Source organism: Dipodomys merriami, unplaced genomic scaffold (genome assembly GCF_024711535.1).
Source record: "Dipodomys merriami isolate MVZ:Mamm:240054 unplaced genomic scaffold, mDipMer1.0.p SCAF_60, whole genome shotgun sequence".
In the NCBI taxonomy this organism is placed as follows: Eukaryota; Metazoa; Chordata; class Mammalia; order Rodentia; family Heteromyidae; genus Dipodomys; species Dipodomys merriami.
In genome coordinates this window covers 1057091-1071566 of record NW_027206180.1, presented here as the reverse complement: position 1 = coordinate 1071566, position 14476 = coordinate 1057091, and the positions used below count along the sequence as shown (strand labels likewise).

General features: G+C 54.0%; 1 protein-coding gene across 1 annotated transcript in view; it reads left to right on the top strand.

Moving 5' to 3' along the window:
• Positions 1 to 689: 689 nt before the first annotated feature.
• Positions 690 to 14476, top strand: part of LOC138814506 (multidrug resistance-associated protein 1-like) — a 63717-nt gene continuing 49930 nt past the window's right edge. The window contains exon 1 of the mRNA XM_070003407.1: positions 690 to 783. Coding sequence (XP_069859508.1) covers positions 736 to 783 — 48 coding nt within the window. The 5' untranslated portion in view covers positions 690 to 735. The remainder of the gene's footprint in view (positions 784 to 14476) is intronic.

Below are 14476 nucleotides of genomic sequence, written 5' to 3'. Positions count from 1 at the left end.
GTATCTCAGGGAGGTGTGGTGTGCATGCCTGTAATCCTAGCCTGCTACGGAGGCTGAGGCAGGAGGATCACAGGGTGAGGGTCAGCCTGGGGGACTTAGAAGGATCCAACGCTGAAATAAGCATGGGGCCGGAGACCAGTGCTTTTTGCCTAGCAGGGCCCTGGGTTCGAGCCCCAGGCACCGCGTGGGAGTCTCCACTCCTGGCAGAGTCCGTGCGAGGCCCAGCTGCCCGGGGGTTCGGATCCCAGCCCTGCCAGTCGGGATCAGGTGACCAGAGTCTAGGTCTCCTGCACACCCTTCTGTCCCTGGGTAAAGGGGAAGTGGTAAGGGGCGGGGAGGGTCATGAGGACGCGCTGGGCGCACGCAGGGGGCAGGGGCTGCACGCGCTCCAGCGGTGCGGGCGGGCGGCCCGCGGACGCCCGGAGGGGGGCGGGGGGAGGATGCAGGGAGCCCGGGCGGGCGCCGCTGGCTGCTCACGCGGGTGCCCTGCGGAGTGCCCGGCGCGGGGGGCGTGGCCTCGAGGGGGCAGGGCGTGGCTTCGCGAGGCGGAGGGCGTGGTCTCTCACGGGGCGTGGCTCCGCATCCCCCCCCCCCCTCAGCCCCACCCCCGCGGGGCGTGGCTCCGCATCCCAGTGACGAGGGCCAACCCGGCGGCGTTGCGGCTCCGTGGCGCTCGCTCCCCAGCCGCCGCCGCCGCCCTCCCGCCGCCACCAGCCGCCAGCCGGGCCCGTCCGCATGGCGCTCCGCAGCTTGTGCAGCGCCGATGGCTCCGACCCCTTCTGGGTAGGTGCTGGCGGCCGCCGCGCCGCGTGGGGCCGCGGGAGGAGCGGGGAGGCCGCCCGGGGCGGCGCGGGGTGCGCGGGGAAGTGGGGCCCGCGGCCTCCCGGGGCCCCGCCGGCCCCCCCCGCACCGCTCCCCGCGCCGCAGCCGCCCGGGGGCGCCCGACGGAGGAAAGTTGGGGGGCTCAGCACCGGGTGTGTGTGTGTGGGGGGACGGGGCCTCTCCGCCTCGGGGTTCCCCCCACCCGCCCAGCCTCCCTGGGAAAATGGGGTGCTGGGGAGGGAGGCAGCCAAGGGCCGGGGGGGGCTGCTTTGTGAGTTGGGGGTTCCCCCCTCTCCCCGCGTTCACCAAGACTCCCCCCCATTACTTAAAATGGTGAGCTGGGGAGGGGGGCCCAGTCCCCCCACAACAGTTGTCTTACACCCCAGGGATCTCTTCATGGCATCTCTCTGACTTCCTGCCTCCGTGTCCGGCCCCCCCTGTAGCTCCCCCCCCCACCCCAGAAGTTCGGGGAGAGCAGGAGAAAAGCTCGTGGAAGGGGGGTGTCCTGGCATGCCCCCGCCCGCCCTTCCCGCCAGGTTTGGGGTGCCGAGAGAACCGGTTCCTGGGTTACCCGTGGGTGTGGGTGCGGGCGGGCCAGGTGGGGGGAGACCCCTCCGGGGACGCCCGGGGGGGCAGTGGGACCATTCCTCCTGAAATGTGGGGGTGCCCCCCTTCCCCAGCTGGCTTAATCCCCGGTGTTTGGGCTTTAGCGGTGGTTTAGTAATGCGATTTATTTCTGTGTTTTGCTGCCTTGATTATTTGTAAACACAAGAGGCCAATCTGGACACAATTGTTGTTGTTGTTGTTGTTTATGAAATAGGATCGACATACTTGTCTCTTAGGAGCCGATGCTTGGCACCCGGAAACAGCGTCTCACCTTGCTTCCTTCTCTTGCTGGCTGGCTGGGTTTGCGGGGTACAAAAGTGGCCCTCCAGGGCTGTTCACCAGGAGCCTTGATTACTATGCTTATGATTTGGGGGTGGAGGGGCTGGTCGTGTCGTTTTGGTTGAATCACCGGACTTGGATCTGTCTACCAGTGGGGCTGGAAGTTTCTCCAGGGCTGCGAATTGCGTTACACTCACCCACTCACTGGTTAAAAACACACAAAACACCTGTGGGACACGAACTCCCCGTACCAGGTGTAGTGAGAGTCCCAAGAGTTCTACCCAGTTCTACGCACAGAGCTAGATCAGTGCTGCTCCAGTACTTCCTATTAATCTAAGTTAAAGTTGTTTTTGGGGGGGGGGGTGAAGAGGAAGGATAAGTAATCCTAAATTAGATCTGTGCCAAGATGTGTTTGATTGGTGGCCCCTGTGTGCTCCAGCGCTCTCTGCCCGCATCTCCTTAGCTCAGAAGCCTGGCTCGGGAGCTCTGTTGTATTGGGTTGCACTTAGGGAGATGGGTCTATAGGCCTTCACCTCCTCCATCTCGGCCTGGCACACTTCCTGGGCCCTCCCAGGGTTCAGAGTCCTGCCCCAATGCCCCAGTTTCTAGGGGTGCCACAGAAGCAGAATTAGTCCGTGGGCAGCTGAGGAATGAGAGAAATCCAGGTGTCAAAGATAGTCCCAGGGCGGGATGGAGTAACTCACTTGTATTGGCCAAGACGGCAAGCTCCAGGCTGGGAGAGAGACCGGGCTGCCAGCCACATGACCGTATGGTGAACTCTACTGCGGGACTGCCTCAGTTTCCTTGGCTGTACATTGAGGGTAGGGACCCCCAAACCATCCCAGCTTCATAGAGCTGTGGGAGATGAATCCGTATAAGTAGCTCAGCCTGTTGCCAGCGCAGAGATAAATAGCTGTTATCTTTTTGTTGTTGTTGGTTTGTTTCTGAATAGAGGGCTGTGTACTTGTTCCACTCCCTTGCCTTTCTTGGCCTGGCTTTGGGTTTCTTTGATTAGGGATGGCTCAGAACTGGGCACCTTGGCTGGTGCCAAGGTTCTTTGCTTGGAAGCCAAGGACACTTGCCGATCCACAGGTGAACCTTTCTTACTCCGGGGCAATTGTCTGCCTTGGAATGCACAAAGTCTGGGAAATGACCCTGAAAGGAAAGTTCTGGTAAATTATTCGCACCCTTCTCTAAGCTATGAAAAAAGAGGAATCTTGTTAGCTAAGTGAAAATAGTCCAGCTGGGCGGCGGTGGCTCACGCCTGTTATTCTAGCTACTCAGGAGGCTGAGATCGGAGGATCACAGTTCATGGCTAGCTTGGGCAGGAAAGTCTGTGAGACTCATGTCCAGTGAACCACTGTGATGCTGTGGCTCCAAGTGGTAGAGTATTAGCCTTGAATGAAAAGGCCCAGGGACAGCGCCCAGGCCCTGAATTCAAGCCCCATGACTGACAAAAAAGAAAACAAAAGAAAAGAGCAATACATCTGCTACTGGGCTTTCTCTCCAGATAGTGCAAGGAGAGCTAGTTTTTTTTTATTATTATTGTTGTTTTTGTTGCTTTTTGTCAGTCATGGGGCTTGAACTCTGGGCCTGGGCACTGTCCCTCAGCTCTTCAGCCCAAGGCGAGCACTCTACTGCTTGAGCCACAGCGCCACTTCCTGTTTTCTGGTGGTTTATTAGAGATAAGAGTCACATGGACTTTCCTGCCCAGGCTGGCTTTGAACCGCGATCCTCAGCTCTCAGCCTCCTGAGTAACTAGGATGACAGGCGTGAGCCACCGGTGCCCGGTGAGAGCCAGTTTTGTGGCAGGTGTTTGAAGGGTGCTTGGGAATGTGGGCCTGGTCCTCCCTTTGCAAGTTATTTTTTCTTTTCTTTCCTTTTTAAATTTTTGGCTTTGAACTCAGGGCCATGTGCTTTAAAATTAAGCAGGCACTTTATCACTTGAGCCATGCACCGCCACCCCATTATTTTGTGATTTTTAAAAATCATTCTAAAGGTGATGTACAGAGGGGTTACAGGTACCTACATCAGGTAATGGGGGAGCATTTCTTTTTGGACGATGCCGACCCTTCTCTCATTCCTAGTCCTCCCCCCACCCACACACATTGTACAGTACTTTGTCTACACAATGTCTAGTGAGCACCACCAGCCCATTTGTTCACGCTTTGTCCCTCCATTCCCATGTGTCCCCCACTCCTTTACCCTTCCAAAGACAAGACAAGAAAACAAAACAACAAAGAAAACAGAAAACCACTTATTTCCATTTCCTGGAGTTCATTTCCATAAAGATTGTTTCCCCAGACAATTTTTTATTTTTATTTTTTTACAGATTGTTTTCATTACCATATTAATAGTACCGGGCATATTGTGACACTTCCCTACACACATCCACCATGTCCTCCGTCACTCTGCCTTCCTACCTCCCTTTTTTAAACAATTTCAGTTGGTTCATCGTTATAATTTCTTTCTTTCTTTTTTTTTTTTTTAACCTGTCCTGGGGCTTGAACTCAGGGCCTGGGCACTGTCCCTCAGCTCTTCAGCTCAAGGCTAGCACTCTACCACTTGAGCCACAACGCCCTCTTCTGGCTTTTTCTGCATATGTGGTGCTGAGGAATCGAACCCAGGGCATGCTCATGCATGCTAGGCAAGCGCTCTACCACTAAGCCACCTTCCCAGCCCCTCATCCTTGCATTTCATATGTGTTTATGAAGTGCTTTGGCTCCATTCATTCGTTCTCCCTTTCTGTTTACCTCTCCTGTGTCTGCAAACCCCCACCCCCCAACAGATCCTTTTCCCTCTCCTATCATTCACTTTTTAAGAGTATATTAATTGTACCAAGGGATTTCACCACAGTGTTTCACGTGTGTGTCCATTACATCGTAGTCAGAATAGGGTCTCCTTGTGTAGCCGAGGTTGGCTTTGAACTCAGGATCTTTCTAAGTGCTGGAATTACAAGCATGTGCTACCATGCTTGGCTGTGGGTCACTTTTTTTTTTTTTTTTAAAGAAAAATGCTGCATACATGCGTTTCCTGCTCAGTGTAGGAAAATGGGAAAGTAAGGAAAGCCTGAGGCGCATGCACGTGCACGCGCATGCACGCACACAGTTGTAAGATTACCAGGGCTACAGGTTTGTAGTTGACCTGCGGTGAACTGATAAACAGCAGCGTGGCCAGAAGGTCTTGGAGTGAGTTGGGGCTTCATTCTCAAACGGAGTCGGTCTGTCTCGGTGGCTGTTTGGAATTTGGGGTGGAGGTGGTCCGATTCCTGCCTGAACCCCTCGAACTGGAGAGCCACATGGTCACCCCCCCCTTCAGGGGCGCTGTTCACGGCAACTTCTTGCCCTCCCTCTTTGGCTTCCTGTCCTGCAGAACAAAGTCAGCTCCCATGTGGCGGACACTTGGGGGTTGGGGTCTCCCTGAGATGGGGGCCTGGCTCCTTCGTGACCATCGTGGAGGCAGCCTGCCTTTGGGGGTGCAGTCCCCTTCCCCTTGTGAACAGCTCTCCCACCAGAGTGATTTGGGGAAGGCGGAGGCCGTGTCCCGCCGAGGCCAAAGGCCTGGTGGCCTTCGCTCCTTCTCCTCCCGGCCCTATCTGCCCATGCCGCGCCTGCTCCTCCGCATGCATCCATCCGAATCTGCAGCTTCTCACGGCCTCGCTGGCTGCTGCTCCTTCCGCCTCCTTCCTGGACTTGAACTCTCGCCTCTTCTCCCTTCCCACGTCCACCCTCCACACCCACCATGTAATACCCACCCCGTAATGCCCCGTGGGATCCTGCGGGAGCTCGGGGTCCCCACTTCCCTCCTGGGAGAAGCCAAAGGGCTGACCTCCGCCCGCCCAGCCCCGTGATTGCTCTGGTTCCTTCTGCACCTGCTTTCTGCCTCACTTTACTTCCGGTCGCCATGCACACTTTGGCCCCAGGGCCTTTGCATTTGTCCCAATGCTCCGGTGGACTCTCACCTTCGCGTCCCGTTTGCCACTGGAGGTCACCCTCCCTCCCCCACGGCTCTGCGAGCCCAGTTCTGCTCTCCCCAGCCTGGGCGTCTTCTGTCTGATGTGCCAGATGTGCCAGATGCTTTACTGACGATCGCGCATGCTCCCCAGGGCAGCTGTAACCCCAGCACCTAGGACAGTGCCTGGAGCTTAGGAAGTGTTGGTTACGAGAATAAACAACAGCTGTAAGATAGGTTTGGCGTTGTGGCCAAGACCCCTCTCTCAGTTGGCTTGTGTGTGGCTTTATTGATGGACTTATTATTATTTTGTTTTGTTGAGATAGGGTCTCTCCATGTAACCCAAGCTAGCTATGAACTCATGATCTTCCTGTCTCAGCCGCCTGTGTGCTGGGATTACAGGAGGTACCACCATGCCTCATCTGTGATCTCCTTCCTTCCTTCCTTCCTTCCTTCCTTCCTTCCTTCCTTCCTTTCTTTCTTTCTTTCTTTCTTTCTTTCTTTCTTTCTTGTTGTAGGACTTGAACTCAGAGCCCGGGCACTGTCCCTGAGCTTTTTCACTCCAGGCTACTGCTCTACCACTTGAGTTACAGCGCCACTTCTCATTTTCTGGTGTTTACTTGGAAATAAGAGTCGCGTACACTTTCCTGCCCACCATCCTTATTTCTCAGCTTCATGAGTCGCTGGGATTACAAGTGTGAGCCACCAGTGCCCGGCTCCAAGATCTTCTTTCTCAAAGGGGTTTGCTGGGCCTGGGAGCTGCGGTCACGTGCACACAGGCAAGCGCTGGATATAGCGAGCCACAGCCCAGGCCGATCGCCTCAGGTTAATGACCTGGGAGAGCTGGGCTGTGGCCTGGTTGGCTGGGCAGGAGCGGGTGGGAGGGCTCACGTAATTATGGGAGCCTGAGGAATGTGAAGCAGGCCTCTAATTTGTATGTTGGCTCCGGTGGTGGTGGGGGGTGGGTGGGGGGGGCTGGCCTGGCTTTCATGATCGGATCTTGAACTGATCCAGGAAAGCCTCGCTCGTAAAACCTTGCCCGAACACTCTGCTGTGCTAAATAAGTTGGTTGGGACAATGCGGGGGGGGGGGGACCCATCCCCCGCAAGGAGAGACACCTGCCCAGGTGGAGGGCGCGGGGGGGGGGGGGGGGGGGCGCCATGTTGTGGGCGTGGCTCTGGGGACGGTTGGGCCCGGCTGTTTTAGGATGGCAGCGGCCCTAGCCTCTGCCCACGGGATGCCAGGGTGCCTGCCCTCGTTACCACAGCCCACAGCGTCCCCACACACTGCCAGCTGCCCCCCCCGCCCCCGCTCCTCCCCCAGGGCGAAACCACAGCCACCAGTTTGTGTGTGTGAAGGGGGGGGCACTTCCTCCACGCCAGAGGGTGAAGCTGCAGTCACTGGGAAGTGAAAGGGGTGCAGCCACCCAGGGCTGGGGCTCCCCCGGCAGGACCGGGACAGGGCAGTGTCCCCACGCCAGCCCGGAGCCCAGCCCCTTCGGTCTCCTGGGCAGCTCAGGTCGGCCTCAAACCCCCGGTCTTCCTGCCTCTTCCCCTTCAGTGCCAGGATTACAGGCATGCGCCGGCACACCTGGCTTTCAACTTCAGTTTGGGGTTGGTTTTTATGCCAATCCTAGGGCTGGAATTCGGAGAATGAGTGCTGTCCCCAAGTTGTTTTTTCTTCTCTCAAGGTTGGCACGCTGCCTCTTGGGGCACAGCTCCATTTCCTCCTGTCTGGTGGTTCATTGGAAATACCAGACTCACAGACTTTCCTGCCTGGGCTGGCTTTGAACTGCGGTCCTCAGATCTCGGCCTCCTGAGTAGCTAGGATGACAAGCGTGCGTCATCACACCGGGCTTTCTACTCCATTTTAAAGGCCCGGGGTAGGTAGCTAGTAAGAAACTCTTGGTTTCAGTGTGGAGTTGCTGTTCAAGATGGTCAGATCAAGGCAGACGCCCTCAGGTGTCAATTGAGATTTTATGGGACTTTTCCCCTACCTGCTCCCAGACTTTGCCGTCTGAGAACCTCAGTTTACCTTTTATTGGACTCTATGGTTACTCTTTGCCTGCAAGTGCTCTGCTCACAAAGCCTGGCTTTGTAGCCAGGTCTTCCCAGCCTGAAGAGAGTGAGTGTTGGTCCTTTAATGAAAGAGGCTGGCTTCGTTCTCGAGTTCTTTTTCCTTCCTTCCTGTCAGTCCCGGGGCTTGAACTCGGGGCCTGGGCGCTGTCCCTGAGATCTAGAGCACTAGAGTCTGGCGTTCTACCGCATTGAGTCACAGCGCCACTTCCGGGTTTTGAGTGGTTCATTGGAGATAAGAGTCTCGTGGGGACTTTTTCTGCCTGGACTGGCTTCGAACAGCAACCCTCACATCTCAGCCTCCTGAGTAGCGAGGGTTACAGGTGTGAGTCACTGGCAGCTGGTCCGCCTTCTCTTTTTTTCAACCCGCTGGTTTATTATTAATTGAGTATCTAGTAAGTGTTCTGGGGCATAGTCATGCTTGAGGCTTGGGCTCCTGTGGGGTGTGAGCTGGGGATACCCAAATCTGTGTCAGGTCCTAGACCACCTAGGGTGGGTGTAGAGTGGGCGCAGCTATGCTAGGTGACACCAGGTGTGCCTAGAAGGCCATCAGGAGAAGGTGACATTTGACCCAAGGCCCCAGGGGTAAAAGTGGCCCTGCAAAGGTTGGAGATGATGAAAACGGGAGTCCTGAGGGAGAGCAGCACGTGCAAAGGCCCTGGGGAGCTTGGTATGGACCAGGAATCGCAGACTCTTAACTCAGGAGCCCAGAGCCTCCATGTCTTGTCGGGGGCACGCAACACAAGGCATAAAGCCCAGTCAAGTTGGTTGCGGGGCTAAGAAAGGCCTGGAAACTCCTGGCAGGTTGCTGGTTCCTTGGCTAAGGAGGTAGAGCAGGGCCGGGTCCCCAAGACACACCCTTTCTGGTGCATTGATGTGGGAATGAATCCCCTAGTTTTTGGTTTTCTTTAGGGTTTGGTACTAGGCAGTTGCTTCACCGCTGAGTCACGCCTCCAGCCCCTGAGCTGAAGTTTTTAAAATTAAACTTTTTCTTTTGGCCAGTCCTGGGATTTGAACTCAGGGCCGGGGCGCTGTCCCTGAGCTTTTTGCTCAAAGCTAGCACTCTACCACTTGAGCCACAGGTCCCTACTTGCAGCCTTTTGGTGGTTAATTGGAGATGTGTGCCACAGACTTCGCTGCCCAGGCTGGCTTGGAACGGTGCCCTCAGCTCTCAGCCTCCTGATTAACAGGCGGGAGCCATCAGCTCCCAGCTTTTTTTCCTTTTTTTTTCTTGGAGGCATCTCAGAACCATGTCTGGAAACTTCTCAGGTGAGCTGGAGCTGGGGTACCCACACGCCACCTGCCTTTGCTCCTTTTACACCATGCTTTTCCTGACCATGAAGTGGAAGGACTCTTTCCCATCAGGATGATTTTTTAGGGGCTTCTAGAAAAGCTCTTTTTTTAATGTAGATCTGAGTGACCTAACTTACACAAGAAAGATCTTGTACTGTGACTCTGTGTGTGTGTGTGTGTGTGTGTGTGTGTGTGTGTGTGTGTGTGTGTGTGTGTGTGTGTGTGTGTGTGTGTGTGTGTGTGTGTGTGTGTGTGTGTGTGTGTGTGTGTGTGTGTGGTGTTAGCTTTAAAAACAAGAATCTGGAAGAATATTGGGAAAAGTTACAGTTTTGGTTTTTCCCTCCCCTGCCCTCCCCAGCAGCTATTCATGATAGGTGCTTGTGAAAACGTTTTAAGCACATTCAAATACCCATGCAGATGTGAGAGTAGCATAGTTTTTTTCTTTTCCCCTCCTGTCTAAATACGATCGTGTTCTGCATAGCTGTATCTTGTTCTCTCCACTTAAAAACAAGTACCAAAGCCGGGCACTGGTGGCTCACTCAGGAGGCCGAGATCTGAGGACTGTGGTTCAAAGCCAGCCCAGGCAGGAAAGTCTGTGAGGTTATCATCTCCCAACTAACCACCAGAAGTGGCGCTGTGGCTCAAGTGGTAGAGCGCTGGCCTTGAGCTGAAGAGCCTGAGGGACAGCGCCCAGGCCCAGAGTTCAGGCCCCACGAGTGACAAAAAGCAACAACGAATACACAGTCAGAATGGTGGTGCATGCCTATAATCCCAGCACCCTGGAGGCTGAGGCAGGAGGACGGCCATTTTCTAGGCCAATGCTGGTTTTGTTTTGCAGCTGAGTCTGCACAAAGCTAAAGAAAAAGGAAATGAGATTGCTCTGTGGGCTACAGCTTAGCTGTCCTGTGGCTGCACCGTGGGCTCACCTTCCTGCTGGCCTGGGGGGGGGTCACTTGGTGCCATGGGGTTATATTGGTGGGCATGCTGTGTGCACATGCATGCAAATACATGCAAACACCCCCGGCGAATTCCCTTTCCGGAAGCGGCCAGGTTGAGAGAGAACTCCCATTGAAACTTGATAATTACCAGGTTGTTGCTGCAGTCTAAATTCCCACTGATGGACATACCAGAACTCACTGAACACCTGTTGTGTACCTGGCTTATCAGAGCCCTGGGCAAGCTGGGAACCGGCCAGGCCCCGGTTTAGCTCCGTGAAATTGAACCAGACGTTCCTGAAGGCTTAGGTCAGGAGCCAGAGCTGGAAGAAGGTGATTGGGTTCCGTTCCAGTTTTTAAATATGTGTTTACATTTTAAGCATTTTTCCCCCCCATTCTGCTCTTAGATCAACAGTTACTCCTGGTTCTCCCTGGGGATGTGTGTTGAAGGTAGTTTTTCCACATTAACCTTCTAGTTGAAGGGGAGAGGTCTCTGTTGCCAAAAAAGTGACCTGTGCTCTGTGAGAAAGCAAACCGTACACAAAGCATTTGATTTTATTATGTTCTGATTTTGTTCCATTGTGGTCTGAGGAAAATACAGGAGGTTCCTTCTATGTGTGTGTGTGTGTGTGAGAGAGAGAGAGAGAGAGAGAGACAGAGACAGAGACAGAGACAGAAACAGAGACAGACATGAAGGGAGAGAGAGAGTTAATGTGTGTGTGTGTGTGTGTGTGTGTGTGTTAACTTTTTTGCTCAAGGCTAGCACTCATCACTTGAACCACCTCCTCCACTTTCAGCTTTTCTGTAGTTAATTGGAGCTAAGAGCCTTGGATTTGTCTGCCTTGACCAGCCTCAATATACTGAGTAGCTAGGATTACAGGCATAAATCTAACCACTGGCGCCCAACCCCTCCCTCCGTCCCTCCCTCCTTCCCTCCTTCCTTCCCTCCCCCCCCTCACTCTCACTGTTAAGACTTGCAGTATATCCTAAAAATATGATCTGTTTTGGCGAAACTTTTATGAGCTGCTGCAAAGACTCTATTCTATAAGCTGTTGGCACACCGATGTATTTACCAGGTTTTTTTTTTTTCTTGTTTCTCTTGGCAGCCGGGGGGTTTGAAGTCTGGGTCTCCCTGTGGAGGGCCAAGCGCTCCTCCACACAGGCACACCTCTACTCTGCCCTTCAAAGTAGTCACAGAGACCCGGAACAAGCCTTTCTCTTGAGCTAACCAGTAACCAGGAGCCCTTCTGTTCCTCTTTCCGCAGTCATGTAAACATTTATAACCTGAAGCCTTCTTATACTCATGACTGGGGGCGGGGGGCGTGTTTTCATTGAACATGTCAGTCATCTTCCTCATCCTTTGTGATAGTTGCTCCAAGTTTTAGGTTTGTTATCCTTGAGCGTTTCCCCACTTTTTAAAAGTAGACAGTGCTCTGACGTACGTCTTTATCCATGTGCCAAAACTGCAGAAGTTACCCGGTGCTGGTGGATTCTATCTACTCAGGAGGCTAAGATCTGAGGATCGCGGTTCAAAGCCAGCCCAGGCAGGAAAAGCTGGCGAAACTTCGACTCCAAATAACTGTCATAAAAGCCGGAAGTGGAGCTGTGGCTCAATGTGATTGACCTCTGGCCTGGAGCACAAAAGCTTGGGGACAGGGCCCAGACCCCGAGTCTGGACCCGGGACTGGCACACACATACACACACAATTTGCATCAATTTTAATTTTGGGGGGTATAGAGCACTTGCCTAAATGGGTGTGCTCTGGGTTCAATTCCTAGCACCACAAACAAGTTAAAAATATATATATATATATACACATATATATTATTTATTTATTTTTCCTGGTAGTGGGATTTGAACTCAGAGCCATACTTGTTAGGCAGATTCTTTACCTCCTGGGCCTTAGTCCCAGCACTCCCTCCTCTTCCTTTATTGGCTTTTAGTTACTACTTCTTCCGATGGGGTCTGGTACTTTCTGCCGAAGGCCAGCCTTGGATCGGGATGCTCTTGTGTAACTGAGATTACAGGCGTGGGCTGTAATTTTCATCCTTCATATATGGATGGACTGGTTTTTATCCCACAGATCCAGGGGCCTTTCCTAACCAGCAGGTTTGTTAATTACCCGGGATATAGAAGGCAGCCTTACTTCCTGTACACCTCCTGCCTTCTCTGTAGATAGGGAACGCTCTCAAGATGACACAGGGAGCCCTGTGGCTCTTTCCCCGTGTCTCTGGGGTGTGGCCAGACTGCTGGGTCTTTTTGTGTTTAAAGTTGCTGCGGTGATCAGGCCTCCAGTCCTGTCTTCTGGCATGCGTGTGTGCAGGTGTGCGTGCATGTATGTGTATTTTCCCACAGGCCATTGGTAGTGTGTTGGTATGCTAACATTCAAATCCTATGTGAATTGGTGTGGCGTTTTGCAAAACCACACTGGTAGATGGCGTGCCACTTCCGTGTCTTGCATTTTTATCCACATTTTCCCCTCGTGTTCCCATGTAAGCCTGCTGCATGGCTTGATGAGGGTCGTGTCATGGTTACCTGTGGTCTGACATTGAGGTCACTGGGGTGTTTCTCTTCTCCTCCCTCTCGTAAAGAAAACATTGCCTGGTTCTAGCCTGTTGCCTGTTTTCTTTGGATACAGAATTGGAGGTGGGAATGTAGCTCAGGACCTTTGGCAAGCTTCTAGCAGCTTCTGCCTGTGTTCCCCTGGTGTGGAAGGACACCACTCTTGTTGTTAATAGGGGGGTGAAGTGGAGCCCTCGCTCAGGGGCAGAGCGCTTGCCAGGCCCTGGATTGAGTCACCAGCCCCCCCCTTCCCTGGCTCTCTCCTCCCTGCCCCCCCTCGGAAAAGCGGAGTTGATGGCAGAGTTTTTCACCAGCCTTTGAAAGTTGGAGCCGAGTGGAGCCCGAGGCCTGGGAAAGGTGACCCGGGAGTTATTATTAGGTTGGTGTGTTGGGCGCCCTGTGATAAGGCACACACGCATGCGCCATGGCTGAAGGGAACCCTCATCTTTCTCTGCCCCACCACCACCTTTGGGTCCCGGTGCGCCACTTCTCACTTGGTGTTGGGGACAGAGAGGTCGGTGGGCGCTCTCCTGTGGTCCAGCAGGAGAGCGAGGTGTGTGGCTGGGGCAGGCCTGGGGCTGGAGGAGCCTGGGTTTGAAAACTGCACCTGCACTTCCCAGCATGCACTGCGGGCGACTTTCCTAAGCCCCAGAACCTCAGTTTCCTTGTCTGCCGAGTGGACACCGGGTGTTCCGGGAAGAGAAGCCGCGAGATGCAGAGGACACTGAGGCCAAGCAGCGGGCGGCCCAGAGCAGGCGCTCAGCGGACGACGTCTGTGGCGATGGACAGGAAGGGACCCCAAGGAGGACCGGGGAGGACCATTGAAGAGTTCTCCTGTAGTCTCTGGGCAGCATTGGGACAGCCCAGCTGAAGCCCAGCCGGACATCCTGATTGGTGGAGGTGTCAGACTCCCTCCCTGCCCGCTTCTCCTGCCCTGGATAAATAAGCAGGGTACCAGGGTGACTGTCAGCTGCCAGGAGGGGGTGGTGCCCATGAGGAATCTGGGAGGAAGTGGGTATGGGTGTTGGCTCGGAAAGTCATTGTGCAGGCTTTATTGTTTCTCAGGATTAACAATGTTGCTCAACACCCAGCTGGTGGCTGAGGTGCACAGCGAACCCCAGCAGAGACCACTCTGTGCTGCTGCTGCTGCTGCCGCCAGTGTAGGGGCTGTGTGGTTTCTGATCCTAAGACCAGGCTGCTTCAAAGGGTGTTTCCCAGCCGAGCACCAGTGGCTCACACCTGTCATCCTAGCTATTCAGGAGGCTGCGATCTGAGGATTGAAGTTCAAAGCCAGCCCGGGCAGGAAAGTCCATGAGACTCTTATCTCCAAACAAACACCAGAAAACTGGAAGTGGCGCTGTGGCTCAAGTGGTAGAGCGCTAGCCTTGAGCTGAAGAGCTGAGGGACAGCATCCAGGCCCAGAGTTCAAGCCTCACGACCCACCAAAAAGAAAAAAAGAAGGGGGTGTTCCCTCTTCCTACTCCCCATTCTCTTTGTTGGATGTTGTAAGAGGAGTGATATGAAAAGGAAAATCAAAGAAACTCATAATGCAAAGTGAACCCTCCATTATTATTTTCTAGGCATGAACAATGGCAGATCATCCTGCTACCATGCCTTCCTTTCCTGCTACCACCTCTATTTCTTTTGCCACAGATCTCAATGGGTTGTTTTTTTTTTTTTTTTTTTTTCTTTGTCAGTCGTGGGTCTTGAACTCTGGGCCTGGGCGCTGTCCCTCAGCTCTTCAGCTCAAGGTGAGCGCTCTACCACTTGAGCCACAGCGCCACTTCCAGTTTTCTGGTGGTTTACTGGAGATTAGAGTATCATAGAGTTTCCTGCCCAGGCTGGCTTTGAACTGCGATCCTCAGATCTCAGCCTCCTGAGTAGCTAGGATGACAGGTGTGAGCCGCCAGCGCCCAGCTAGGTTGTATTTTTTTTTTGGGTCCGGTCGTGGG